The 26772-nt window shown below is 36.2% G+C and overlaps 1 protein-coding gene across 3 annotated transcripts; it reads right to left on the reverse strand.

Moving 5' to 3' along the window:
* Window positions 1–6706: 6706 nt before the first annotated feature.
* Window positions 6707–22233, reverse strand: LOC141697133 (SUPPRESSOR OF ABI3-5). 3 transcript variants are annotated; one of them, XM_074501369.1, is made up of 16 exons: window positions 22003–22233; window positions 20601–20735; window positions 20360–20400; window positions 19383–20130; window positions 19222–19293; window positions 19015–19107; window positions 18859–18938; window positions 18217–18370; window positions 17364–17448; window positions 17195–17286; window positions 17050–17118; window positions 10092–10262; window positions 9154–9343; window positions 7987–8940; window positions 7412–7599; window positions 6707–7147 (listed from the first exon to the last, which is right to left on the reverse strand). In XM_074501369.1, exons 2-16 carry the CDS (start codon window positions 20646–20648, stop codon window positions 6968–6970), a joined length of 3165 nt encoding a protein of 1054 aa, XP_074357470.1. In that variant the 5' UTR covers window positions 20649–20735; window positions 22003–22233; the 3' UTR covers window positions 6707–6967. The 3 variants fall into 3 exon arrangements, with proteins under 3 accessions (XP_074357470.1, XP_074357472.1, XP_074357469.1); XM_074501371.1 differs by having other exon boundaries at window positions 17382–17448; window positions 18217–18373; XM_074501368.1 differs by having other exon boundaries at window positions 18217–18373.
* Between the last annotated feature and the right edge of the window lie 4539 nt (window positions 22234–26772).

A 26772-nucleotide genomic window follows, 5' to 3' on the forward strand; every position in this document is an offset into this window, starting at 1 on the left:
GTCATTTCTTCACTAGAGAACTCAGAGTTATCGACAAGTCAAATATCACTAGAGAACTCTGAGTTATTGACAAGTCAAATATCATTAGAGAACTCTGAGATATCGATAAGTCAATTATCACTAGAGAACTCTGAGATATCGACAAGTCAAATATCACTAGAGAAATCTGAGTTATCGACATGTCAATTAGTCACTAGAGAACTCAGAGATGCCTATAAGACAAAGTGAAGACATGAAGTGGAGAGATCTCGACAAGCCAAATTCTCTTATAGAGAACTCAGAGACTTCTACAAGTCAAATTAACTATAGAGTAATGAGAGATCTCGATAAGCCAATATATTTATCGATATGTCAAGTTCTCTATATACCAAACTGGAGATCTCGAGGCAAAACTCAAAGTACAAAGTGCAGATCAGTTCAATATCCAAGATTAACAATCAACAAACAATCCAACCAGTTGGATTGACAAGTCTACAAAAAGCAGCTTGAAGAGTGTGCAAGATTAAGGGTGAAGATTAACTGACAAAGGAAGATCAAAGTTAACACAGTATGCAAAGATATGCTAAGCCAGAAATGGAAGATATACTTTTTCTAAAATGGAATGATTAGTGACAGTTTACTAAAGTCAATAGCATTTCTTATTACACACTATGTAAACCAGTGGTTAACTATCATATAAAGTTAGCATTATTTCTTTGTTAGATGTAACAATTCAGATCAGAAAAATCTTGTATTCTCTCAAGGAAGAAGTTAAGCTCTTTAACAACAAACAGCCCAGAAATTTTGTAACAAAACATTCTTAATTTTAATATAAAATTAAGTGAGTTTTGAAAGATTTGTGTTCACTTTTATTTGCTTGTTTAATTTCAGTATTAACACATCTCACTGCAAGATTTAATTTACTTTGTTCACAACCATAAAAATTTAAAGAAAAGCATTAAAACACAAAAATACATCCACCCCCCCCCCCTTTGTGTGTAATTCATTATCTAACAATAGTTCTCCCATGTTATTGGAAGGTGTTGGTTCTGTTTCCACACCTAATGTGTTCCTATCTTATGTATATTATGTTCCTAGTCTTAAGATGAATTTGGTTTATGTGATTCAGTTATGTGCATCTGGATACTTACTCTCATTCTCTTATTCCACTTGTTGTGTTCAAGACCCAAAATCTCAGAAAGTGATTGAGATAGGTCGTAGGCAAGGGGGACTCTATGTTTTAGATAAACTGAAAGTCTCGGATTTTCATTTGAGTAATTCTTCGTCAGATTTTTATCTTTGGCATTCTCATTTGGGCCATGTGTCTACCCCTCGTTTACAGTATATGCTATCTACAAGAGTTTTTGGATATTTAAAAACTCATGATATTTCTGATTGTAGTGGTTGTAAACTAGCTAAATTTGCTGCTTTGTCATTCTATAAAAGTGGTTCTTTTACCGTTGCACCTTTTGATATTATTCATTCTGATGTGTGGGGATCTCCACCTGTACCCACAAAGGGGGGTTCTAGATATTATGTGTCCTTTATTGATGATTATACTCTTTTTACATGGGTTTATATGATGAAACGTAGGTCTGATTTTCTTGATATATATAAGGAATTTCGTGCTATTGTACAAACTTAAAATTCTGCTGTTATTAAATGTTTGGGTGAAGAATGGGGTTAAATATCAAGTAGGTCACTTACTGCATCCAAATGTATCAAGTGAGTCACTGGTTACAAAACTGACTCAAATGAGTCACTCATTTAAATATTTATATCAAAAATATCACTCTATCGTTAGTCGAAATTCTTAAAAATATTATATATCGAGTTTCCCATATTTTTTGTTAATGATATTACATCCAAATGAAAGGTTATGAGTTCTACTATTTTAGATAATATTGTTAGATTTTTAAAATTTTATCAACTATTTATTTTTAATTTTTTGATTGTATTATTTGATTTAAATAAAAATAAATAGTAAATAAATTTTAAAAAATTTAAAAATATTATCTAAAATACTAGAACTCAGAATCTTTCATTTGGATGTAATATCATTCATAAAAAATGTGTGAAACTCAATATATAATATTTTTAAGAATTTCGACTAATGATAGAGTGATATTTTTTATATAAATATTTAAATGAGTGACTCATTTGAGTCAGTTTTGTAACCAGTGACTCACTTGAAACATTTGGACGCAGTAAGTGACCTACTTGATATTTAACCCTTAAATGTTTTCGTTGTGATTTGGGGGGTGAATACACTTCTAATAAATTTTGCCAGTTACTTGCTTCTGATGGTACTCTACGTCAAACCTCGTGTACAAACACGCCTCAGCAAAATAGAGTTGTTGAAAGAAAACATCGTCATATTGTAGAAATAGCTTGTTGCTTCTTGTTGTCCAGTCAGGTTCCTAGTGTGTTTAGGGGGGAAGCAGTTCTTACTGCGACCTATGTGATTAACATGATTCCTGCTTCTCATAATTCAGGTTTGTCTCCTTTTCAGAAATTGTATGGAGATGTTCCAGACTATTCTTCGTTGCGTGTTTTTAGTTTCACTTGTTTTGTCCTTCTCCCACATGTAGAGCGTACAAAATTAACTCCTAAATCTGTTTTGTGTGTTTTCTTGGGTTATGGTATCAGTCAGAAAGGATATCGTTGTTTTGATCCTGCTAGACAAAAGTTATATATTTCTCGTCATGTTGTGTTTCTTGAGCATATTCCATATTTTTTTGTCCCTGCTAGTTCCCATAATATGATACAGGCAGATCTCATTCGTATTGATCCTTTTGACTCAGATGTTGAGGAAACTTTGCCCACGGCTCCTAGTACTTCAGTTCCTGAGACGTCTCAGACTCTCTCATCTCCGCCCCCGTCTACGACTACTCAATCCTCTCCAGAGATTTTGGATCCTCCTTCTCCCACTCGTCAATCTACTCGTATTCGTAAGTCCACTCGACTTCCTGATTTTTCTTATTCATCTTATTCTCCTTCATTTGCCTCATTTGTTACATCTATTCACGGTGTATCTGAGCTTATTTCCTGTAGAGATGATGTTCGTGATCCTCTTTGACAGGCAGCTATGGATGAGGAACTTACTACTTTACATCAGGCACATACGTGGGACTTGGTTTCCTTACCACCAGGAAAACATGCTATTGGTTGTCATTGGGTCTATAAAATTAAGACCAAATCTGATCGTTCTGTTAAGCGCTATTAGGCTCGGCTTGTTGCTAAAGGTTATTCTCAGGAGTATGGTTTGGATTATGAGGAGACCTTTGCACCTGCTGCAAAGATGACGACGGTTCGTACTCTAATTGCAGTTGCTTCAGTTTCTAAATGGAACATATTTCAGTTAGATGTTAAAAATGCTTTCTTGTATGGTGATCTACATGAGGAAATTTATAAGAAACCTCCTCCTGGTTTTCCTCATCGGCCTGGTTATGTTTATCGACTTCGTAAGTCACTATATGGTCTACGACAAGCATCTCGTTGTTGGTTTGAGAAATTTTCCACGGTACTTATTTCACTCGGTTTTCATTCTAGTCATCATGATTCAGCTTTATTTGTTCGTTATACAAGTGCAGGTCGTATTCTCTTGGCTTTGTATGTTGATGATATGATTATTACTGGTGATGATTGTGTCGGTATTGAGTCGTTAAAACAGGAGTTGGCTCATTGTTTCGCTATGAAAGACTTAGGTTTGCTTCGCTATTTTTTGGGGATCGAGATTGCTACTTCACCACAGGGTTATCTTTTATCACAGTCTAAATATATTGTTGATTTATTTGATCGTGCTCGCCTTACTGATAATAAGATTGTGAATACTCCTCTTGAGATGAATGTTCGATATTCGTCATCCGATGGTCTTCCTTTGGCAGGTCCTACTTTATATCGTACTATTGTGGGTAGTCTTGTTTATCTCACTGTTACTCGTCCAGATATTGCGCATGTTGTTCATGTTGTTAGTAAGTTCGTCACTTTTCCTACTACTGTGCATTGGGGAGTTGTTCTTCATATTCTCAGATACTTTCGAGGGACTCAGTTTCAGAGTCTATCATTTCCTTCTACTTCATCTTTAGAGTTGTGTGCTTATAGTGATGCTGATTAGGTTGGAGATCCCGAGGATCGCAAGTCTACTACTGGTTTTCGTATTTTTCTTGGTGATTCTCTAATTTCATGGAAAAGTAAGAAACAAGATGTTGCTTCTCAATCATCTTCGGAAACTGAGTATCGTGCAATGGCTTCCACTATTTGTGAGGTTGTTTGGTTACGTTGGTTGCTTGCAGCTATGGGTATTAAGCTTACTCATCCTACTCCGCTATATTGTGATAATAAGAGTGCAGTTTATATTGCTCGTAATTCTGTTTTTCATGAACGCACTAAACCTATTGAGATTGATTGTCATGTTACCCGTTATCACTTGCAGCACCTTACCTCATGTCTCTTCTTCACTTCAGATTGCAGATATTTTTACCAAAACTTATTTGATTTCGCGCTTCCGATTCTTATGACAAACTCTCAATGCTTAATGGTGCAGTATCGTGAGTTTGAGGGGATGTTAGAATATATATTTGTTATATATTATTAGTGATATATTATATTAAGGGTGTTTTCGTAATTTAGCTTATAACAGTTTATTATATAAACATTAAAACATGTATCCTGATTATTAAAAATTATAATAAAAATCTAGTTGTTTATTTTGTCTTAGTACTTTTATCAATAATGTTATTCAGGAATGACAGGGGAGAGGAGACATGGATTATTCCTATTAATAGCATTTCTGAAACCTGGAAGGAGGGAGATATAGCCGGTGTCTAATCAGACATGCTAGACTGAGTTCACTACATATATAGTACTGCAAATTACTAACGGTCTATGACACCAGTGTAAAATGTCAACAGATTGTAATTAATTGTTTGGAAGTGTTTTTGTTTTTTGTTCTTCCTTTTTTTCACGGGATCCAAGCCAAGATCATTACAACTAGAGCCGGCCATTTGTGCGGGTCGAACCCGCTCACTCGGGACCGATTCGTACGAAAACCGTAATTATTCGGCTCGAAGCGGGCCGGTTCTCAACCCGCACAGCTCGTTGTAATAATAGTGCCGATTACGAGTCATTAAATTGAAAACCGGGATCGAACCGGCCCGGCTCGTGAACCGCACGAGCCGTTTGAACCGATCAACCCGGCACTATTCGGCCCGCACAAGCCCACCTTTGTCTCTGTCTTCAACATTTACAACATAACATGTACATACACAGAATTCTACTTAAGATTAATCATTAATCATGCGGATAATTTAAAAATATAAATTAGTAATCTAATTGTAATTTATTTAACTTATTACTTTTATTGTTCACTAATCATAATTCACTTTTATTCAATTAAGTTAAATAAACTTACTATTGTCATGTATATATAAATGGGATAACAGTATATACCTCTTAATTAAAATGATTATTAATATGAACATTAATATGTAGATTTTTAATTAATAAAATTTACCGAGATGTTGTCTCTTTTAAGCAAAAAATTGAAATAATAAAATTAATCAAATATGCCTTTTAATCCGGCTCGCAAAACTATGTAAGCACAATACATGCTCAACATCTAATTTTAAAACTAATTTTAAAATATGTTGAGCACAACCATATTTTTTTTACATATCAAAACTATTTAATCTGTTGAGTTGAGTGGGTAACATGTGATGTGACAGAGTAGGTGGCAGACACACTTAGGCTAAGAAAAAAAGAAAAATAACAATTAAGGAGCCCGAGCAATACAACCCGCGGCCCGCCTGCAGTACAACCCGCGGCCCGCACAACACGCACCCGAGCTCAGTGTTGGGTACGAGTTTACTTCTATCGGTTCAAGCACAGCCCGGCCCAATTCGTTTAATTAACGTGCCGGTTCAGTGTTCGTTATTTCCGGTTTCAACCCGCTCCCAGCCCGGCCCGAACCGCCCGACCCGCACTACTGGCCACCTCTAATTACAACCTCTTAAGCTAAAATAAATAAGTATATTCATTAAATTAGGGATTGTTTGATTCATCAAAAACCTTATATCTAGTATTTGGTTCACCAACCCCATATCTAGTATTTAGTTCGGAAAAATTGAATTTGATATTCATTCCTTAAACTCTCAAGTTATGAGTTCTTTATACCCAAATAGTGAGATGGATATGAGAGAGTGGTATGAATATTAACTCTAATTTTACTATTTTAATTTTTATTTTAGCAATTAAATGTAAATGTCTAATACTAAAATAAATTTATGAATAAAAATATTTTAATATAGTGATGAAATTAATATTTATAATTAAATTAAAATTATTAGCTTTAAATATTTTAAATTAAAAATATTAATTCTAGCACTTAATCAAACACATAATATTACATCTGCCGATACCGCATCTTGAACTAAAGTTCCAAGAGATATCTTGTTAGTTTAAAATTTAAGAACTAACCTCTCCTCATTTTTAGAGGACTTTTGATAATGTTTTACTAATTATTTATTTAATAAAATATTCATTTTCCCTGCAATTCTTACATTACTTTTTAATTTTAATAGGTTATATTGAAATATATACCAAATTAATATAGGTGAATGTGAGAATAATTATTTGTAGTTAGGTTCAATTACAAGGCCCTTGCTCTTTACTCCTTCCATTCCACAATAATAATATTTTTGAGAGAATTTTCTTTCCATAATATATGTTCATTTTTAATATAAATATATTGACATTATACAGCCAGTAATTGGTCAACACAAATGCAATCATCTATAGAGAAATCCAGTCGGAAAATCGAAGACAGATCTTGGTGATAATCAAAGAGCCTAATATATAAAGTTGCAGACCAATAATTTGCAAAATTATCACACAACCCACTTTTCACATTCACATGAATCTAGACTAATCTCACCCTAATGACAAATGATAAAAATGTTTCCACTCGACCTCTTGATCCAAGACTTCCCTATGACATTTCTCTAAACCTAGCAAGTGCTTTCTTCTGTATAAGAGTCCGATAGCTATCTCCAGCTTGAACTTCGAGGCTAGGATCCAATTTCTTCGGTTGACTCCCTAACCCTGCTCTTTTCTCAACCGACTGGGCTTGAACAGGCTCAACCATGCCGCTCCCATCCTTTCCCAACCCCTGTACAGTAACAAGCAAACAAAGGAAAAAGCAAAATTTGCCCAAACAAATGTAAAGTCAGATACTGCTACACATGGAGTCCGTAGCCTACCAATGCTTCAGCACTTGCTATATAAAGCAACCAGTCATACTATTCAAGCCCAAAGAAATTATGTCATTTGAACTTCTCAGTGATACTATGTTTATTTTTTTACAACGAAATGGTGTAACTTTATATTACGGTAGTCGGGAAGCATAATAGAGTTCAAGAGTTAAAGATGTTACCAAGCCTTCTTGCCAGCCCATGTTCCGAAGCATCCTATTGCCAACGTTACTTTCATCAATAGCTTTCTCAGCGGTAATCACCTCATAACTCTGAACATTGTAATTGCCATCAGCAACACCACGTCCTCCAACACCAGGGGGGAAGGGCATTGAATCCGTCACAGCCCTTTTGAATGCTGGATCTCGATCTTTATTATTCACAAATAGTAAAACAGAATGTTCCTCACAAGTCAATAGATATGTCATAATAGGTTAATACACGGACCGCTAGCCCTCTCCTCTCTCTTATCATTTAAACAAGGAGAAATATGAAGTAAAATCAGGAACATCAAGAATGAAAGCTACAGGCAAAACACTCAAAGCCCCTTTCAGAATGTTCACAATCACTTGTACAAAAAAGGAAGAGGCACAAGGTATAATGCTAGTCAATCCTATTGAATAAGAAAGTCTAGGATTTTACTTTTTTGGAAATACTTTACTACTTGCACAGAGATTATATAAAAGCATGGAAAGAAGAACTTAAAAAAAAGAACCAAGGGAATGACAGCCAATCGCAGATTATTAATCATGCTCACCTGAGTCCCCTGTTTCGGGGTCGTATTGATTGCTTCCAAAAGCAGATGAGCCGTATAAGCTCCTGCGCTCAGCTGCACGATCTCTGTAGGTAGTCTGATTCTGTTCCTTTTGTGAGGAAGCTGGCTGCACTGGCATCTCAGAAAATCTCCTCTTACTGCTCCCAGCAGCTACTGGGGGAGTATAAGAACCCAATGCAGATGCATCTGTTCGGAAAGGTAATGCAGTTCCAGACAAATCGATACTTGCAGATGAATATGAATCCACAGTACCTACGGAGGCGGACAAAGATGTTGAAGTAATGCCTGGTGGGCCTGAATAAGAAGTATCAGATTTCACCACCCCTCTTCCAGAGCCTCTAATCACTCCCCTGATAATACCCCCTGAACTATTAGGCTTAGGCCTCTCTTGAGAATCCAGAGCAGAAGACTGAACAGGTGCGCTTGTAGAAAATCCTGAAGTATTCATTGTGTTCTCCTTTAAGGTCACTGCCTCTATTTTTGGCTTGCCTTTACTTGATGACCCCATAGCATTTACCTTTTCTTCTGCCGATGGATTTTGCTTGTCATCAAGAGCCAGACGCGGTGCTTGCCCTTCATGGCTCCTCTGTTTCCACATCGTTAAAACATTGCTCATCTTTTTCTTGCTAGCCAGAATGCTACTTTTAGAAGCAAGTCGTATCTCTTTCTGCTTCTCTTTCTCTTTCTTCTCTGCAGCTAGTGCTGCTGCTGCAGCAGCCTGGACAGCATCTGGCAATGAAGTCGGTTTCTCACTTGAATTTACTGTAGCAGCTGGGGCTGAGATAACTACTTTTCTATTGTTAGAATTGTCCGCAGCCTTGGAAAGATCAGCTCCATTTCCAGCAGTTTTATCAGTTTGATCAGTGCAGGGAATATATTGCTGAGTATGTTGATCATAGGTATACCAAATACCATTATTACCATCATAGTATAAACCTGAAAAATTTGCATGCAAACTAAAGAAGTCAGGATAAAAATTGAGAAGAAATAAAGAGACGAATTCCTCACATGGGTATATTGGCCAACTTATAAAGACTATTAACAAAATATAGCAGATTACTACTACAAGTAGCAGGAAAATATAGATGAGAAAAAGAAACATCATTATAAAAAATATAACAAAAGATGCTACAAGTAGGCAACTCAAACCTGTATTTCCATCATAATAGAACCCAGAAGAAGCGTCATAATAATAGCCAGATGCTTCATCCCACACAAAGCCAGACTGTGGAGCAGAAGAATCCCTCAGAACTGAAAGCTCGCCAGATTGCTCCTGCCCGCCAGTTGATTGTTTGTCATCGGGATTATATTCTTTAGGAGCCCAGCCAACAGCATCATACTAAGAAACAGAGGTTAAGGTTAACAAGCCTATTTAAGAACTATCTGCAACATATGGCCTCAATATATTGCCTAAAATTTAAAAGGCACTATAGTGAAACAAAAGATCAAGGTCAGCACTGCATTATAATTTTCCAACGCAAGCTCAACATCAGTATATAATTATGCACAGAAGCAGCTGTTGCTGAGGCAGTCCAGGCTCTCTCATATGGTAGTGATTATTGCACAGTAACTAAGATAATTACATCTGATGTATCTTTGACAGAAGATGGTATCACAATGCCTAACTTTTAAAAAATCCCTTGTTAATCTTCTCTTGATACAATCGATGCATCTCTAGCCCAATTACCAAAAAGATATTTTTTTTCATGATTCTAATTTTTAACTTGGTTGATAGGAAGTCTGCAAAATAATTAAGAGCCCCAAAGAGGATGTAATTTGCACCCTTAAAATGTGGACAACTTGTTGATCCTATATATCCTTCCACACATTTTAGATGTAGACAGTAGACTTATAATATTTCTATATACTTGCCTAGGCCTGACATCCTGATGCAACATTTGGCAGCTCAATTAGGCTATACCACAAAATCTCAGTACCGCATCGACATGATAAATGACTAAAGTTAACAATATCTCCTGCGAGCAAATGCTTCAGGCATCATTTCACTAGATACCAGTAATTACAAGTCACAATATGTGTTACACGTGAAATTAATATTTTACTTTTTAAGGTGGTAAAACAATTACCTGTTGGGCAAAGGTGGCAGCCTCAATTGCAGCAGCAGCAAGGCTGCTGGACTGTGAAGGTCCTGATCCTGGCCCAATTATGCTCTTTGCATATGCTACTCGGAGGATCTGACCATTTTTCTCTAAAGTTGTTCCACTGGTGGCTTCAAGAGCTTTAGAAGCATCATCAACCTTACACCGCAAGATATTGGCAATTTGGTTTCAACATCACAGTATTTAGCAAAAAAATAAAAAATCTCGAGACGAGGCATAATACAAAACCATTACAAACAAATAAATTAAGGGAAAAATGGCGGCAAGAAGTGCCTAAAACAGAAGGTTAAAACAGAACAGTTCATGGTAATAGGTCAAGATTGACAATATAAAACTCTCTTTTTAAAGTAAACTAAGTATAATGTCAAGTACTGGACATGACAATTATCCATGGTTCAGATATGAAATTTCGGAAAAATGAGGACACAGGGACTATCCAAGTTTGAACAAGGTATGGGAGCACAGCAAAATTTATTAATAAACAAGTTCATTACATCAAATTTCGTAGAAAAAATTAACAATAGAACTCAAAAGAAACATAATTTGTTAAAAAAACCTTGGCAGTTTAGGTGTCTCCTCTACTTTCTTCTCCTTTCTTTTTCCATCGTTTTTTAGGCATAATGTCAATTACAAGGAATCATTCAAATACTCTCGATTATTTGTCTCTACTGATACTCGAACCCTCTGCCTTGTGATATTTCAGGTTGTCAAAATGTCCACATTTCAGTCCAAACTGACATAGAATAAGTTGCGTTGTTGGCACAAAAAGTAAGGAAACTTATACAGTGAAGCCTGTATATGATAAGGAACCAGGAAAGAGCCACCAGTGTTGGCTAGATCAACCTTACACACAGTCCAAAGCATGTGCAGATCCTAATGAAATGGTGAAGAGGAGGAACCAGCCAAGGAGCTCTGCTGGTAGTTCAGTTAGCACCAGAACTGGAGATTCTCTCAAGTTTAGGCAAGTAACAGACCTACAAGGTACCAGCCAGGCATATGAAGCAAGAGAAGTTAATAAACTTTCTCAAAAACATGAAGACATGCTTACCGGTGGGTTTTGCCCTTATTATAATAACAAAGAAGGGCCTTCACATGAGTGTAAACAGCAAGGTCAGATTGTGATGACTCAAAAGACAGAGATGTCTTCTCTTGAAGAGTCCTATACAGATGAAAAGTCAGAAGACTCAGAACTCACTTCTACAACCTCAGAAAATCAGATTGTGCATTCAGTGCCTCATTTGGAGTTAAGTCCTCCTAAGTTTCAAGGAAAAGGAGTATTCGATTCTCTACAGGAATGTGAGAACCATTGGCAGGATGACCCTGTCTACGATGTAACAGAGAAAGGCCAGGAATGTTGGCTTGAGAATGAATTTATCTCAACAGCCCTAGGAGGAAACAACTTTTACTCATCTGACCTCCTACAATCTGAGTTTTGTACAAGTAAAAGAGGTGAGGAGAAACAAAGTGATGTGGAAGGAGAATCTTCAATTATCCTTAACGCCATGAGGGAATTGAGTGAGGATGTTCCTTGCAGAGATGGTCCAACAACTCCAACTTATGTTGATTCGGAAAAGAATTCGAGTTATCTTTAAGGCAATTCCACTGGTGCCAAGTTGTTTGACAAAAATACTAAAAGAAAAACAATCTTAGTTGCTGAGAATGAGATTGCAGATGAGCTAAATACCTCTATTAATCTGATGGAGGTGAGTGAAGTGGAGAGTGCCCCTGAAGAAGTATTCTCAATTATTTCTTCCAGCATAAGAAAGAGTGCTACTAATTCTCATGGCTTGCGTAAGAAGACTAGCAATTTCAGTAAGACAAATTGGCTTGTCTTTGACCCTGGTGGTCAGATGCATAAATCACCACTGCAATTCAAGGGGTTCTGCACCACTACGATTACTAAGCTACCTAATAAAGGAGTTCAATGGCTGTCTCAATTAGGTGAACTCCACTCCAATTATGGAACGCAACCCATGCAGTTTGAATGGCATGGTAAGAATTTAAAGCTCACATCCGATTCAATCTTGGATCTTGTGGGAAGCTGTCACCATTTCAATAATGTTATACCAAGGTGGATAGAACACATCTGTGGTAGTTATGAGGTGGACGAGAAGCAAGATGCCATTGAAGAAGTATTTCCAATTATCACTACCAACAGGGGAAAGAGTGCTGGGGCTTTTGAAAAGTTTCTAGCAGCTAAAAACTCTAGAAATTTCAAGACAAATGTGCATGTCTTTGATTCAGGTGGTCTTATGCTAAATGATCATTCAAAAAGAGTTACAAAACTGTTCAAGATATCACCAGATCATGCGATTGACCAAGTTGTCATGAATGGACAATATATTGATTGTATGAGGGCTGAGGAGATGGCAAGAGCTTATAGGTGCACTCTGCCGAGACAAGCCAGTCCAAGTAAGGTCAAGAGAATTGAAGTCCAGGAAGGCTGGAGAAAGTATGCAATAACCATTTTTGATCCAGGTGGAAGAAAGTTGTCTGGTGAAGATCAACCATGAGGACATGGTCATTTTTTAAAGGAGGGAGATATGTCAGGAACTGACATTAAAGCTAACTAGTAGTAGACTAGAGGAGCAGCAGTAGTAGTAAAGGGCATTAGAGTCATTTACTATTCTGGAGTTGGTTACATAGTTCAGGGTCTATAAATAACTGTATTGTTTGTATTTTCAGATCATGATTGGAATATATGGAAAATGGCATTTGCCACCAAATCTCTCTCTCTCTCTTACTTTCTCTCTCTATAAGTGAATTCTCTCTCTAAAATCTATCTTCTTCTACAAGTTCCTCTCTCATTTCTCTCTGAACTCTCTCTGATCTCTCTGAACTCTGTCACATCCCTCTATTTCTGCTCTACTTTAGCTTTATCTAGCTACTTTCTTACTCTATAAAACAGAAAATACCAAAAATAGTCAAAAACTAGGTCAGTAACATACAAGTTCCTGACAAATTGGTATCAGAGCCATAAAAAACGATTAGCTACTGCTTCACCAGTCCTGTGCTATCAAAAACGAGTCCAATCATGTCTCAAGTGTTGCAATCCATTCAATTTACACAGAGTTATGTTCATCACAGTTCAAGTACTCTGTTTCTCAACTGTTCTTCAGAGATCGGTAGTGATTGAGGTTGTATCTGCTGGTTTGTCTTCAGTATAGACTCGTTTTTAGTAATAGATAGTGTATGAGTGTTGAAAAAGCTAGAAAACAACAAAAAATAGTTAAATAGTGTTGTTTTGTAGATTCACTGAGTCAACTCGGTACCGGAGTTTGCTATTTTCAGTTGTTTTGTGTCAAAATTGTGGTGGATCTGTGTTTATATTGTTGAAGGAAGCTTGTTCTGTGTAGTAGCTGTGTTTGTGTTGGTTAATTGTAGTGGTGTAGGAACTGTATAGTAAGGATTTGAAGCAAGGCGCACATCAGGTGTTCGATATAACGTCTCAGAGATTCTTTGTTAAAGTTTGTTAGCTGTTTCATCTCGTCTTCAGTTCAGTTAGCTGTTGTGTTTGTTATACTGAGAAGAATACAAATGAATTAGTAGATCTACTCGGTTTTACTATTGCTAGTAGTGTATTTTCTGTTCCGGAAGTAGTAGAGAGTAGAGACTGTGGTGTGATCATTTTTAGTAGACTTGTTGTGTCGGATTGTGTTGACATTGGTATTGGTTGTACTTCATTGTCTGAAGTAAAGTGTGTTGCTGATTGGAAGAATTGATTGTAGAGTTGTGTTGAATTGAGGTGAAATTTCGGTAGATCTGTGCTGGTGTTGCTGGAGTGGGGCTGTTGTGTGCAGTTGCATTAATTGTAAGTCCTTGTAAGGAATATCAATGGAGAATAAAGGTACTAGAGAGTTCACTAAGAGTGTGCAGGAGTTCCACAAGCAGTTTCAGTATTATATGGACAGATCTAATAGAAGATTGCAAGATCTAGAAGATTTGATTGAGGTAGTTGCTATGAACATGGAGATTTTAAAGAAGTTAAAAAATCATAGAAAAACAACTGTTGTTGGCACAAAAAGTAAGGAAACTTATACAGTGAAGCCTGTATATGATAAGGAACCAGGAAAGAGCCACCAGTGTTGGCTAGATCAACCTTACACACAGTCCAAAGCATGTGCAGATCCTAATGAAATGGTGAAGAGGAGGAACCAGCCAAGGAGCTCTGCTGGTAGTTCAGTTAGCACCAGAACTGGAGATTCTCTCAAGTTTAGGCAAGTAACAGACCTACAAGGTACCAGCCAGGCATATGAAGCAAGAGAAGTTAATAAACTTTCTCAAAAACATGAAGACATGCTTACCGGTGGGTTTTGCCCTTATTATAATAACAAAGAAGGGCCTTCACATGAGTGTAAACAGCAAGGTCAGATTGTGATGACTCAAAAGACAGAGATGTCTTCTCTTGAAGAGTCCTATACAGATGAAAAGTCAGAAGACTCAGAACTCACTTCTACAACCTCAGAAAATCAGATTGTGCATTCAGTGCCTCATTTGGAGTTAAGTCCTCCTAAGTTTCAAGGAAAAGGAGTATTCGATTCTCTACAGGAATGTGAGAACCATTGGCAGGATGACCCTGTCTACGATGTAACAGAGAAAGGCCAGGAATGTTGGCTTGAGAATGAATTTATCTCAACAGCCCTAGGAGGAAACAACTTTTACTCATCTGACCTCCTACAATCTGAGTTTTGTACAAGTAAAAGAGGTGAGGAGAAACAAAGTGATGTGGAAGGAGAATCTTCAATTATCCTTAACGCCATGAGGGAATTGAGTGAGGATGTTCCTTGCAGAGATGGTCCAACAACTCCAACTTATGTTGATTCGGAAAAGAATTCGAGTTATCTTTAAGGCAATTCCACTGGTGCCAAGTTGTTTGACAAAAATACTAAAAGAAAAACAATCTTAGTTGCTGAGAATGAGATTGCAGATGAGCTAAATACCTCTATTAATCTGATGGAGGTGAGTGAAGTGGAGAGTGCCCCTGAAGAAGTATTCTCAATTATTTCTTCCAGCATAAGAAAGAGTGCTACTAATTCTCATGGCTTGCGTAAGAAGACTAGCAATTTCAGTAAGACAAATTGGCTTGTCTTTGACCCTGGTGGTCAGATGCATAAATCACCACTGCAATTCAAGGGGTTCTGCACCACTACGATTACTAAGCTACCTAATAAAGGAGTTCAATGGCTGTCTCAATTAGGTGAACTCCACTCCAATTATGGAACGCAACCCATGCAGTTTGAATGGCATGGTAAGAATTTAAAGCTCACATCCGATTCAATCTTGGATCTTGTGGGAAGCTGTCACCATTTCAATAATGTTATACCAAGGTGGATAGAACACATCTGTGGTAGTTATGAGGTGGACGAGAAGCAAGATGCCATTGAAGAAGTATTTCCAATTATCACTACCAACAGGGGAAAGAGTGCTGGGGCTTTTGAAAAGTTTCTAGCAGCTAAAAACTCTAGAAATTTCAAGACAAATGTGCATGTCTTTGATTCAGGTGGTCTTATGCTAAATGATCATTCAAAAAGAGTTACAAAACTGTTCAAGATATCACCAGATCATGCGATTGACCAAGTTGTCATGAATGGACAATATATTGATTGTATGAGGGCGGAGATGGCAAGAGCTTATAGGTGCACTGTGCCGAGACAAGCCAGTCCAAGTAAGGTCAAGAGAATTGAAGTCCAGGAAGGCTGGAGAAAGTATGCAATAACCATTTTTGATCCAGGTGGAAGAAAGTTGTCTGGTGAAGATCAACCAGGAGGACATGGTCATTTTTTAAAGGAGGGAGATATGTCAGGAACTGACATTAAAGCTAACTAGTAGTAGACTAGAGGAGCAGCAGTAGTAGTAAAGGGCATTAGAGTCATTTACTATTCTGGAGTTAGTTACATAGTTCAGGGTCTATAAATAACTGTATTGTTTGTATTTTCAGATCATGATTGGAATATATGGAAAATGGCATTTGCCACCAAATCTCTCTCTCTCTCTCTTACTTTCTCTCTCTATAAGTGAATTCTCTCTCTAAAATCTATCTTCTTCTACAAGTTCCTCTCTCATTTCTCTCTGAACTCTCTCTGATCTCTCTGAACTCTGTCACATCCCTCTATTTCTGCTCTACTTTAGCTTAATCTAGCTACTTTCTTACTCTATAAAACAGAAAATACCAAAAATAGTCAAAAACTAGGTCAGAAACATACAAGTTCCTGACATATACCCATGTCCGAGTGTCAAGTGCCCGACAGGCATGGTTATTACGGCACCAAGTCGAGCCTCGACATCCGAGTACCTTCGAGAAGATTAGTCGACAAGTCGTTCGACTAGTCGTTAAAAATCGACTAAGTGCTCATTGTACATATACTTACTAGATTTAATATATAACATAACTAAACATGTCGATCCCATAATTTAAATTAAAAGTAATAGATTAGTAAGCTCAAATAAACATAGTTACTGCATAATAGCATGCATATTGCAAATACCAAACAAATGCGAGCAAATAAAGACATGTCACATAGGTTTAATGAATATCAAGCAAATTTATCCATCTTAATATCATTTTCATTTTCATATCTTTCTTATGTGTTCTCATGGGTTTGATCGAGTCATGGCACACCACAATCGCCCCAAATCGGGCGTCGACCCGATTACCTTTACAACAACTAGTCGTTGACAAGTCGGGCTTTGAGGCTCTCGGCGCCCGAGTACCTTCGTGTCAACTAGTCGTTGACTAGTCGTTGACTAGTCGTCTTCGTGACAACAATGCCGACAGGGGTACTCGAGGAGTCTAGGTAACATAGGTATGGATGCCTAAATCAAAGAGTAAGAGGACACACTCTGCCATGGTCATAAAGATTCATAAAGCTATCAATAGGCAGCAGACAGGTAGACATTAAAAAAACTGCTTGTCAAGTGAACATACCGAATGAAAATGAACAAATGCATATCCCTTTGATACATGAGTAAATTTGTCTCTGACAACCCGAAGATCCTGAGATTTAAAAAATCAGTACAAATTTGCATACACGAGGTAGGTATAGCAATATTAGGTTCAACAGTGTATATACCTTAATTGGAGCATGCTTGGAAAATTCATAGCGGAGCATTTCTTCATCAGCATTTTCATCCAATCCACGAACAACAAGAACATGGGTAGGACCTGATAATTGCCACTTTCAGGAAACTGTTTCACATGTGCTTAAACTATTCAAGGTGAAACTGCATAAAAAAAATAACCTGCGTCTCCTCTCCTACCATGGGGAGCATGATTTAATGAAGCCATATCTGCTGGAGGAGCATCATCTGTTCTTGCTTCATTACACTAATTTTACAAATTGAAAATAAAAACTGACGTTAGTTGTTCATTATAAGGATATCATACAAAAGCTTTCACAGTAAATTGGAAGAGTCTATTTTACACAGGAAGAATATGCCATAGTAACGAAGTATATAAGTTGAACTGGTAAGCAAAAAGGAGTTGCGAGTTTTCTACTTTTAAATGAGTACAAATTAATAATAGCCATAACATTTCAAATATGTACAAACTGTTAACAGCTCTATCTAATATTTGGAATTGCTATTTTTTAATTCATCCCGCAAGTAGTTTGACTTGAAGAACTAGGAAAAGTTAAAATTTCAAAACATGAATAACAAATCACAGACAGTACATCTCAGAGCCAAAACGTGAACTGAAACATATAATCTAGTCTAAAGCACTGAAAAAACAAAAAATAGATTACAAAATACTGCACTCTACTAGAAATATGAGCTATCAAATATGTTTCAGTAAGATGTGGATCGAAGGAAAAATTGCTAGAAAGGAAGCTCCTGTCAAATTGCATTATAGCATCCAAATGAATATGCTGTCTCCACCACCTTATCTCATCCTACTTTCTATATGAAGAAGCATACTGAAAAGTCCAAACCACAACAAAGCCAGGAAATGGTATCCATTTACTAACAATTGAATACCCTTGAAGAATAACTAACAGACAATGATGCTCCCATTTCTACAGTATGTAAAAATGAGATGTCATCCAGCATTGTCTATGGAATAAAATTTCAGTAAGATAACAAGAATGAGATGAACCTGAAAGCATGATGTGCGACGCGCAAAATTTACACAGCCACAGATGGTGCACATCCAGTCTGACGGCACTGTAGTACTTCTATGGCTGCCATGACCTGATCTTGATGCATTATCCGATCCAAAAGATGATCCACCAGCTCCTCCGGTTGGCTTGCTACTGCAACACATGTTAGAATTTGCAATAAATAGACTAGCAAGTGTAGATGAAGCTCTACAGGTACAAAACCTTGTAGCAATCCACTTATATCAACGGGCTGTTTGTTTCCCCATTTTTTTAACGTACTTATCTTCTATAAGTACCTGTTTTCTTGCTTTTTATACATAATTTCTAATTTTCTAAAGATATGCATAAGCAGACACCCTCTAACATGGTGGAAGGTTAATAAGAATGACATTCGGTAATGTACCAACTCTTAAACACTTATGAATAGTCTGCAATACCAAATTTGGAAACCAGCCAAAGCAAGTTCACGAGGGGGGGGGAGAGTAATGTTTACCAATTAAAACCGTACCTCGCTTGCATACAATTTAAAACATGTGATGCATGACGAACATGCTAAAAGCATTACAAAGACACATACCAGTATTAAGCAAATGTCTTGCAATTCAAATATCTCTACCTAAATGACAGATCATTCCTACCTGTACTCAAAAAACAGCTTCCTACTGTCCACAACAAGACCATCATCTCCGAGCCGATCCATCATTGCACGTGCAGCACCCTGTTGTACAATATAAGCATCCATTAGTACATTAACAAAACAGAAAGTATGAAGCATGTATAGACAGAACTGTTACCAGGGACGGAAAATCGATAAAAGCAAATCCACGGGATGTGCCAGAATTTCTCTCTTTGATAACCCGAACATGGCGAAGGGGACCCCATTCAGCCTGACATGGAAATGTTGAAGGGAAGTTATATCATGCAACAGAAACAGAAAGCAAATAACAAAAACAGAAGTTCATGCTAAACTGCTAACACTAAAAGGATGCAGCAGAACTTACAAGGATCTGGTATAAATCTTCCTCAGTTGTCTTCTGTGAGAGACCTTTTACAACCACAGTAGCAGATGGAGCCTACAAAAGAACAGTCATCATGCAAAGCCCCAACAGGACAAGTGAAATCGTATTAAATCCGAGAAATTAAACTGAAGAATAAAGAATACCACATAATTATAATCATGTTGTCGTTTCTCATCACGGTCATTCTGTTTATCAGTCCTCTCCTGACGAGGATCATCATAGCTATCTTCTCGATGACTACGACTGTAACTTCGCCCTCGAGGAGACCTTGACCTTAAGCGGTCATCATGACCACGAGACCGAGAACGCTCATGCGTTCTGTTTGGACTGGAATCTCTCTCCCGACTCAAAACACTTCTGTCGCGATCACGGTCACGAGAGTCGGGTCTTCTCCAGTTACTATCTCTTCTACTACCTCTATCATAATCAGAGTCATAACTATGCCTGCCATAGTCTCTTTCACGGCTATCTTCCCTGCTCTGACGAGATATACGAGGTCTGTAATCATAATCATCCAATGCATAATCTTCACGATCACGTCCCCTATATCTCCCAGACCTATCGCTCCCCTGATCTCGGTAATTGTCTATACCGCGATAACCATCCCGTAATTTATCATATTCATGAATTGTGTTTATGTCACTGTACCTGTCTAAATCATGAAATGAATCCAGGTCTTGGTACGAGTCAACATATGGCTTTTCATGCCGCCTAGGGTTCTTATCAATTGAATATTCGTCCTCGTAGCTTCTCCCTCTTGTTGGAGGCCAGGCGCCAACTGAAGATGGAGGTGGATAATTATCTCTCTCGCGGTGGAATGAATTTCTTGAGTAAATGTTATCTCTAGGATATCTGTCATCTACAAACCTCCTATCATCATATGAACCAGCCCTGCAATATAAATATAAGACAAGGGCATATAGAACAAAAAAGATGATAAACTAGCATGTGTATAATATAAGACCCACAAGGCCTACGTATAAAAAAAGTTTTCATAAAAATATACTGAATACAAAAAAAAGCAATACATCAATTTAAAGGAATGATATAAGCATTCATTCATGATTCAACTATTTTCAAGGAGCAAATACCCATTATGATGGCCACAAGTTTCACTCACCGAAAGTTTGGGTCATGTACTGCACCATAACCTTCCGAAGCCTGTGGATTCAAGAGAATAAGCTATGTCAGCAAGTAATAAGCATGGTACAAGGTAGACAAATCGATTCCATATCCTCACTGCCCATTAGCTTATCTCATTGTTCTTTTAAGATTAGTTTCCGGAAGAAATGGACAATCACATGAGCCTAATTTCCTGTATATCATCCCATATATGTGATTAAAAGAGAAACCACAATTACGCTGTTATTTTCCCATCCTTGCTGACGAGCATAGCGACCGGGATCCATTCTATCAAATATGCTTCTTTGTCAACCTTGAAATATTCTTGAAATATTCTGGATGATCGTTCGTGGGCAAAATGACAGAATAGCTTCCTGTAATGGATGCACAAACAAATATAGTTATGCCCTCATGAACTAAGAGATAATCCTCGTGACTTGGCCTCCTTTTTTACCGGACTCCTTAAAAATTCAAATTCTTCCAAGAAACTTCCCCTTTCAAAATTTATAACACGCATTTAAGGCTCTTGAAGCGAATATATTATAATCAACAAAAATTCTGCCTGGCGAAGAGTAGATCAACCTCAAACAGGATAAAGGTATACAAAATTCTACTAATGCGGCATCCAGCATTACAATAAAAAGTATGTGCCTGTACAACAAATCTCGAGCACCAAAATCCAACCTCTCTACTACATGTATTAAAAAAGCCATGACCAGTGAACTTTCAAACATACATATTACAGACACAAATAAATGTATATTATCAAATCCGATGAGGCTACATATGATGTCTGTCAAGGAAATCCAAGCATAGCAACATTGACTGCTTATCCATACATTTGGAAGTTAGCATTTTCATTCTTGTTCAAACAACCAGTTTTCAAATTTACATAAAGTGTACTTGCAAATGTAATATAAATCATGTTGGAGATGTAATTTACATAAAGTCCACAAATTGGATAAGTGTGATGATAGAGGCAATAATATTATATAGTCCTTTTTCAAAAGTCCTGCAACGTTCAACAAATTAAATACTCCCTCCACAGCCAAACATAAAACAAATCTTCCTAAAAAACCCTTCACATCTTCTATTTGCTCGTGAAGAAAATAAGTGTCTTAATTTAAGGGCCAACTATAGTTTGTAATGAAAAACACCATACATATGAAAATGAAACCAAACCAATCGGCTATATGAACCATGTTCTAGTGTGCAATTTACTAAAATGGTAATAACTGGTTCTACAATTTTGTTATCATCATCCAAATATCGTAAACCCATTTGACTTGACTAACTACAAACAATCATAACTTGTTCAGTTATAACTACATAGCCAAGTCAATAATCAAATTCTCTAACTAATTAATTAGAAATCACAACAAAATTCAGCAACACAAATTAGTGGTGCAGAATAGAATAAAGATAATTATAATTATTTACAATTCATGATTAATTTAATACTAATTTATATTTCTCTTCTAACCCCTAATTTGACCTAACAATAATCACATTCAAAAGAAAAATTCAACATCAATTACAAATAAAGCACAAAACTTTAGGCAAGTGATGGTGAATTGCACGTAATTGTTGATAAAATTAAGAGAATTTACAAGATTAAATATATAAGTTAGCAAATCTTACGCTGAAAGTGATCAATTCGGGGGTGGTGGCAGAGTTTGATGTCCGATTCGAGCACCGATATTGCAAACGGATGAATCTAGGGGCTAGAATAGTGTAAGATCGAATATATAAATGAAAGATGGGTGTATTTTCGATTGCTGATTAGAAGAAGATGATTATGATGAATGAAATACTGAAGATGGATGATATTAGGGCAAATATACACACCACTTGGGTTTGGGCCTTCCGGGTTATTATAATGTTGTATATATAGTTCAACTAGCATCATACTACTTAATACCCCAATGTTTTACACTTTACTTTTACATTTTACATGGAATTATTATTTCAATTTACAATGAAATTAGTAATATAGCCGATGTTTCGCATACCCGAATCTATATTAATATACCAAGATTGTATTGATTGAGATCATAATATTAATTTTTAATTTTAAAATATAAGTTAAAAATATATAATGATAATTTTAACAAAAAGTTTATGCGAAAACGCTAAAAAGAATGCTTACAGTTAAATAATAAAAAAAATTAACATGCTGATACTAAAAAAATGAAACTAATATTTACATGCTTAGATAAGGAATAAAATTATTGAAATGTTTTTTATTTAGTGGACTAAAAGTTACTCTATTAAAGTTGCAAGAACATGAATGAAATATAATTATTGAAATGATTATTGATTTAGTGTATTAAAACTTTTAAGTAAATTATGAAATTTGTTAAAAAATGAGTAAGTACCCGTAGATGATATTTTTTAAGCAAATAGAAACACTTAAAACATTAGTCTATATCTTTATGAAGTAACCAAGAATTTAGTAAAAAAACATATTTGTTTTCTTAAAAATGATTACATTCATACTTAAAAATTAAAAAAAAAATCTCAAAACTCTAAATAGGATCAGAATGTTTGTACACAACATCTCTGGAGAATAAATAAAACAGATCTTTAATATATATTCAACCTAACAACTATGCAATAGGAATGGACCACTTGACCAAGCCTTGCATCTTCATCCTCAAAGTAATCTTAAAAAATGTATTATGAATTTTCAACACCTCTCTGAATCTTGACCTTCAATTACTTCGTCACATTATCATGACCAGGAAGTCTGGAACTCACTACAATAACTTCAGCACTGATAGTGTACAGGAAAACTCATGTTAAGGTCTAAGACTTCAACAATTCTTTCTATTAGTTCGTCCATAATAGCTATGTTGTTCATGAATTCACAACCAATACGGGCCATCTAAGTTTTCAAGTTATTTATTTTTGAGTAAACATACCTGATTTTACAAGAGAGGTGTTATGCCCAAAAATTGGTATAAACATTATTCGAGTCAAAATCAGATATAGTGGTCAAAATTGAGACATGTGTGCCTGAAATTAAGGAGAAGATAAGTCAAGTTACCTTTCTGCAAAGGAAATAGGCGCGCCCTTTAAATAGGGGAAGGCGCGCCCTAAGTTTATGAAGGATTATTGGATGAACATATCATGTAGATACTGAAGGCGCACCCTCACCAGATGAGGGAGGGGCGCCCTGTCACTGAGAAAGAGACTGAGTAATTCTCTGTGCAAGTCCCTCACCTGTGGAAGATATTAGGGCGCCCCCTAAGCAAGGGAGGTGGCTTGGATAGGATTTCAGCATGGTTACTTGGACGGATTATTTGGATGATTCAAGAAAGATGGAGATTATTATTACTAACATATTTACTATAGGTACTCTATTAAAGAATTCCTTCCTGTAATGCAACTACGGGAAGACGGTGTCCGTGGTCAGAGACCTCCAGGGGTATGTTTGGATGGAAGGCATCCTCCTATAGTTAATGAGTGTCCTCATTGGGGATGTGGGGTAAAATTTGGTGTGTACTTTGGGTGCTCTGTCTTTATAGTCAACGGGTGTCCCCGTTGGGAGACTTCGGAGTATCCTGCACTTTGCACCCAAAAGTTTGGGATCACTTGTCCTGCAATCTGGTAGAGGTTCCTTATCCGGGGGACAAGGATGTATCCAACATTTGGGGTGAATCACGGCTATACATGTGTCCACGAACTAGAGAAACAGTTGGTAGCGGAGGGTTATTCTTGGCCAGGGAGATGCCTTGTCCGTGAAGTCTCGAAGCCGTGGACGAGTCTTGAGCCTTTGTGGTTGGGCCTCATCGGTGGAAATTCCTAAACCTAGTAGAAGACGGTTTCCAGTAGATTTCCTATTGGGCCTCGGGACAAGAGATCTAAGCCCATTAGGTTTCTTGTTCCCCAAGAACTACGTTGGCTTGATTCCCTATAAATAGGAATACGTAGGCAAATTACAAGGGGATAGAAGCGAGAGTGCAAAGGAGCCACCACTAAACCTAAGCAATCTCAACCACCAATAATCACAAACACCAAACACTGTTCATAAAGTTCGACGATTATTTTTCACGTTTTTCGACGAATAACCACTGTCACAGATCTTGTTTCCGACTACGAACCTTAGACTTTGTTGCTACCAAATTCCTCCGTCAACAAGATGATATAAAAAAAATTATTAGAAACCTTCCATATAGTGCATTACCAGCAGAAAGTTTTGCTTCAGAATGTAAACTTTATTCTTTCAACGTAAATAATATGAATTCAAATATGATCCAGTTAATAAAGAAAATTATCATTGCTTTAGCAATATTCTGGCTGAATACCTTTTTGTTGTTTCTCTAAAAGCAACAATGCAAACAATATTTCCATTTAGGTGGCAATATTTCAAAATTGGATGAAATGAGTATCTTATAATGCTTTATACAACACTGCATATTGTGGGCAAAGAACCATAAGCTGCTGATATAAGAGACAAGAATGGGTAAATTATATAATTATACTGTTGTTAGCAAATGAGCACAAATACATCAATGACATTAGGGGTATGAAGTTTTCTATGTCCCTAATTGAAAACATGTTATCAGTGATCACAACGAAAAAATCTGGTAATCTGGATTTAATGAAAGCAAATTAAATCAATCAGAATGCTATATAACCTGAAACATTATTACATTTTTGAAAATCTAAAAGAAATGTACATTTAATTTATATGCAGCGGCTAAACGATTTTAAGGTCATTTAGGTTTGTATAAGAAATAAAATAATAGTGTAACGTTCTCTACTGTTCATTTTTTTCTAAATTGATGTATAACTTTTACAGCTATATAATACAATTTCACTATGGGGACATATCACTACATATGTATTGCAAAGAACAAATAGTATTCATGTTATTCAGAGAGTATAGTTCTGAAAATATTGACAATTAAATTAAATTTAAAAAATTCATGCATTAATTAGATATCACGTAAATTAGTTGATCATAACTGACAAAAGTGCAATGTTTATAATGAGTATGAGTTTTTTTTACAAATATATAAAATCTGAATACAAATGTGGAGCTGTTGCATCTACATCAACATTTATTAATACAAATGTAGAGTTGTAGCAACAAAAATGAATTTTTATAGATGTATCAATAGGATGATTGTCAATTAATTTAGCATGCTTATATACATAATGAAGGGATTTATATCTTTTTTTAACTGCATATCTTTTTTGTAAAGAAAAGCAATTTGACAATTCTTTGTACTATTTGTCATGTGTGTAGTAACACGACCATGTGTCGAGGATTGTGAACTTGTTATGAGCGAGAACAACAAAGAAATATGGCAATCTTGAGTGAATGAAAACAATTGACCTGTTATTAGTGAGCACAACAAAGAAATCTGGTAATCTTGAGTGAATGAAAATAATTAATATGAGCCAAAGTAGTATACACCCTGTAGTATTTTTACATTTCTAATAATAGAGTACAGATGTACATTAAATTTATTTACACCAGCTAGACGATTTTAAGGTGATTATCTATGTATAAGAAACAGGTAAATAGTGCAATGTTCTCTCAATTGCATTTTTTTTGTAAAGTGATGTATACTTTCACATTTTCTACTCGACTTTTGTGATGAAAAATTGAACAAAATTAGACCAATTAATATGTACTTTCAAGAATCAAAATATTATTAATGTTATGTAAATGTACCTCATAAAATTGATTAAAGCATCACACGTGAACAAAGTTTGCACGCAACAACTTAAATTGGGAAATAATAATCTAAGCATGCCAGAGTTTTAACAATCAAAAAAGACTAAAAGGTCATAATGCTGCAATTGTTGGTCACTACTTTGCCTTCCAAGCATAAACCCTGATAATAGATCCCATCTATTTCTCCTTCATACGAAACATATGGAAAAAATTACAACACAATCAATAGCGATATATAAATCAACTTTCTGGAATGTTATTGTACAATTATATATGCGTAAAAAAGGCCAAAAAGCCTTACCACTTTTATTTTCTTACTGGTAGACTTGGCAGAGCATAGAGTATATCCAGAGTCAGGAATTTCGACCATATCAGTTTGAAATATAAGAATATAAATATACAACTTTAATTAGTGAATAATGTCATATAGTACATATGTATATGGTAATAAATAAATCATTTAAAGTAAGAATGATTGTAATTCTTACATCTCCAAAATTTGAGAATCCAGTAGTCACTGTGTTTGCAGATCTGGATGGAGTTGCACCTTCGGAATCATATGCATCAATAACATAGAAAACAATACCGTTTAGTAAAATGTTATCGTCGTTAAGCTCAATTCTGAGTGTATGAGTGTAACATCCTTCCCTGCAAATGACTTTATCTACGGAGGATATGCTCTTGGATCCTACAATTTAAATGAGTTGCAAATTAAGTGT

This window comes from Apium graveolens, chromosome 11, assembly GCF_009905375.1.
Source record: "Apium graveolens cultivar Ventura chromosome 11, ASM990537v1, whole genome shotgun sequence".
Classification (NCBI taxonomy): domain Eukaryota; kingdom Viridiplantae; phylum Streptophyta; class Magnoliopsida; order Apiales; family Apiaceae; genus Apium; species Apium graveolens.

Excerpts from the sequence above, each read along its gene's own strand:
- LOC141697133 (XM_074501368.1), bottom strand. The coding sequence starts at position 20,648 with ATGGATCCCGGTCGCTATGCTCGTCAGCAAGGATGGGAAAATAACAGC. Across the intron at positions 20,131-20,359 it reads GTACATGACCCAAACTTTCG|GGCTGGTTCATATGATGATA; the intron begins GTGAGTGAAACT and ends TTTATATTGCAG. Across the intron at positions 10,263-17,049 it reads CATTTGTTCATTTTCATTCG|GTTGATGATGCTTCTAAAGC; the intron begins GTATGTTCACTT and ends TTGCGGTGTAAG.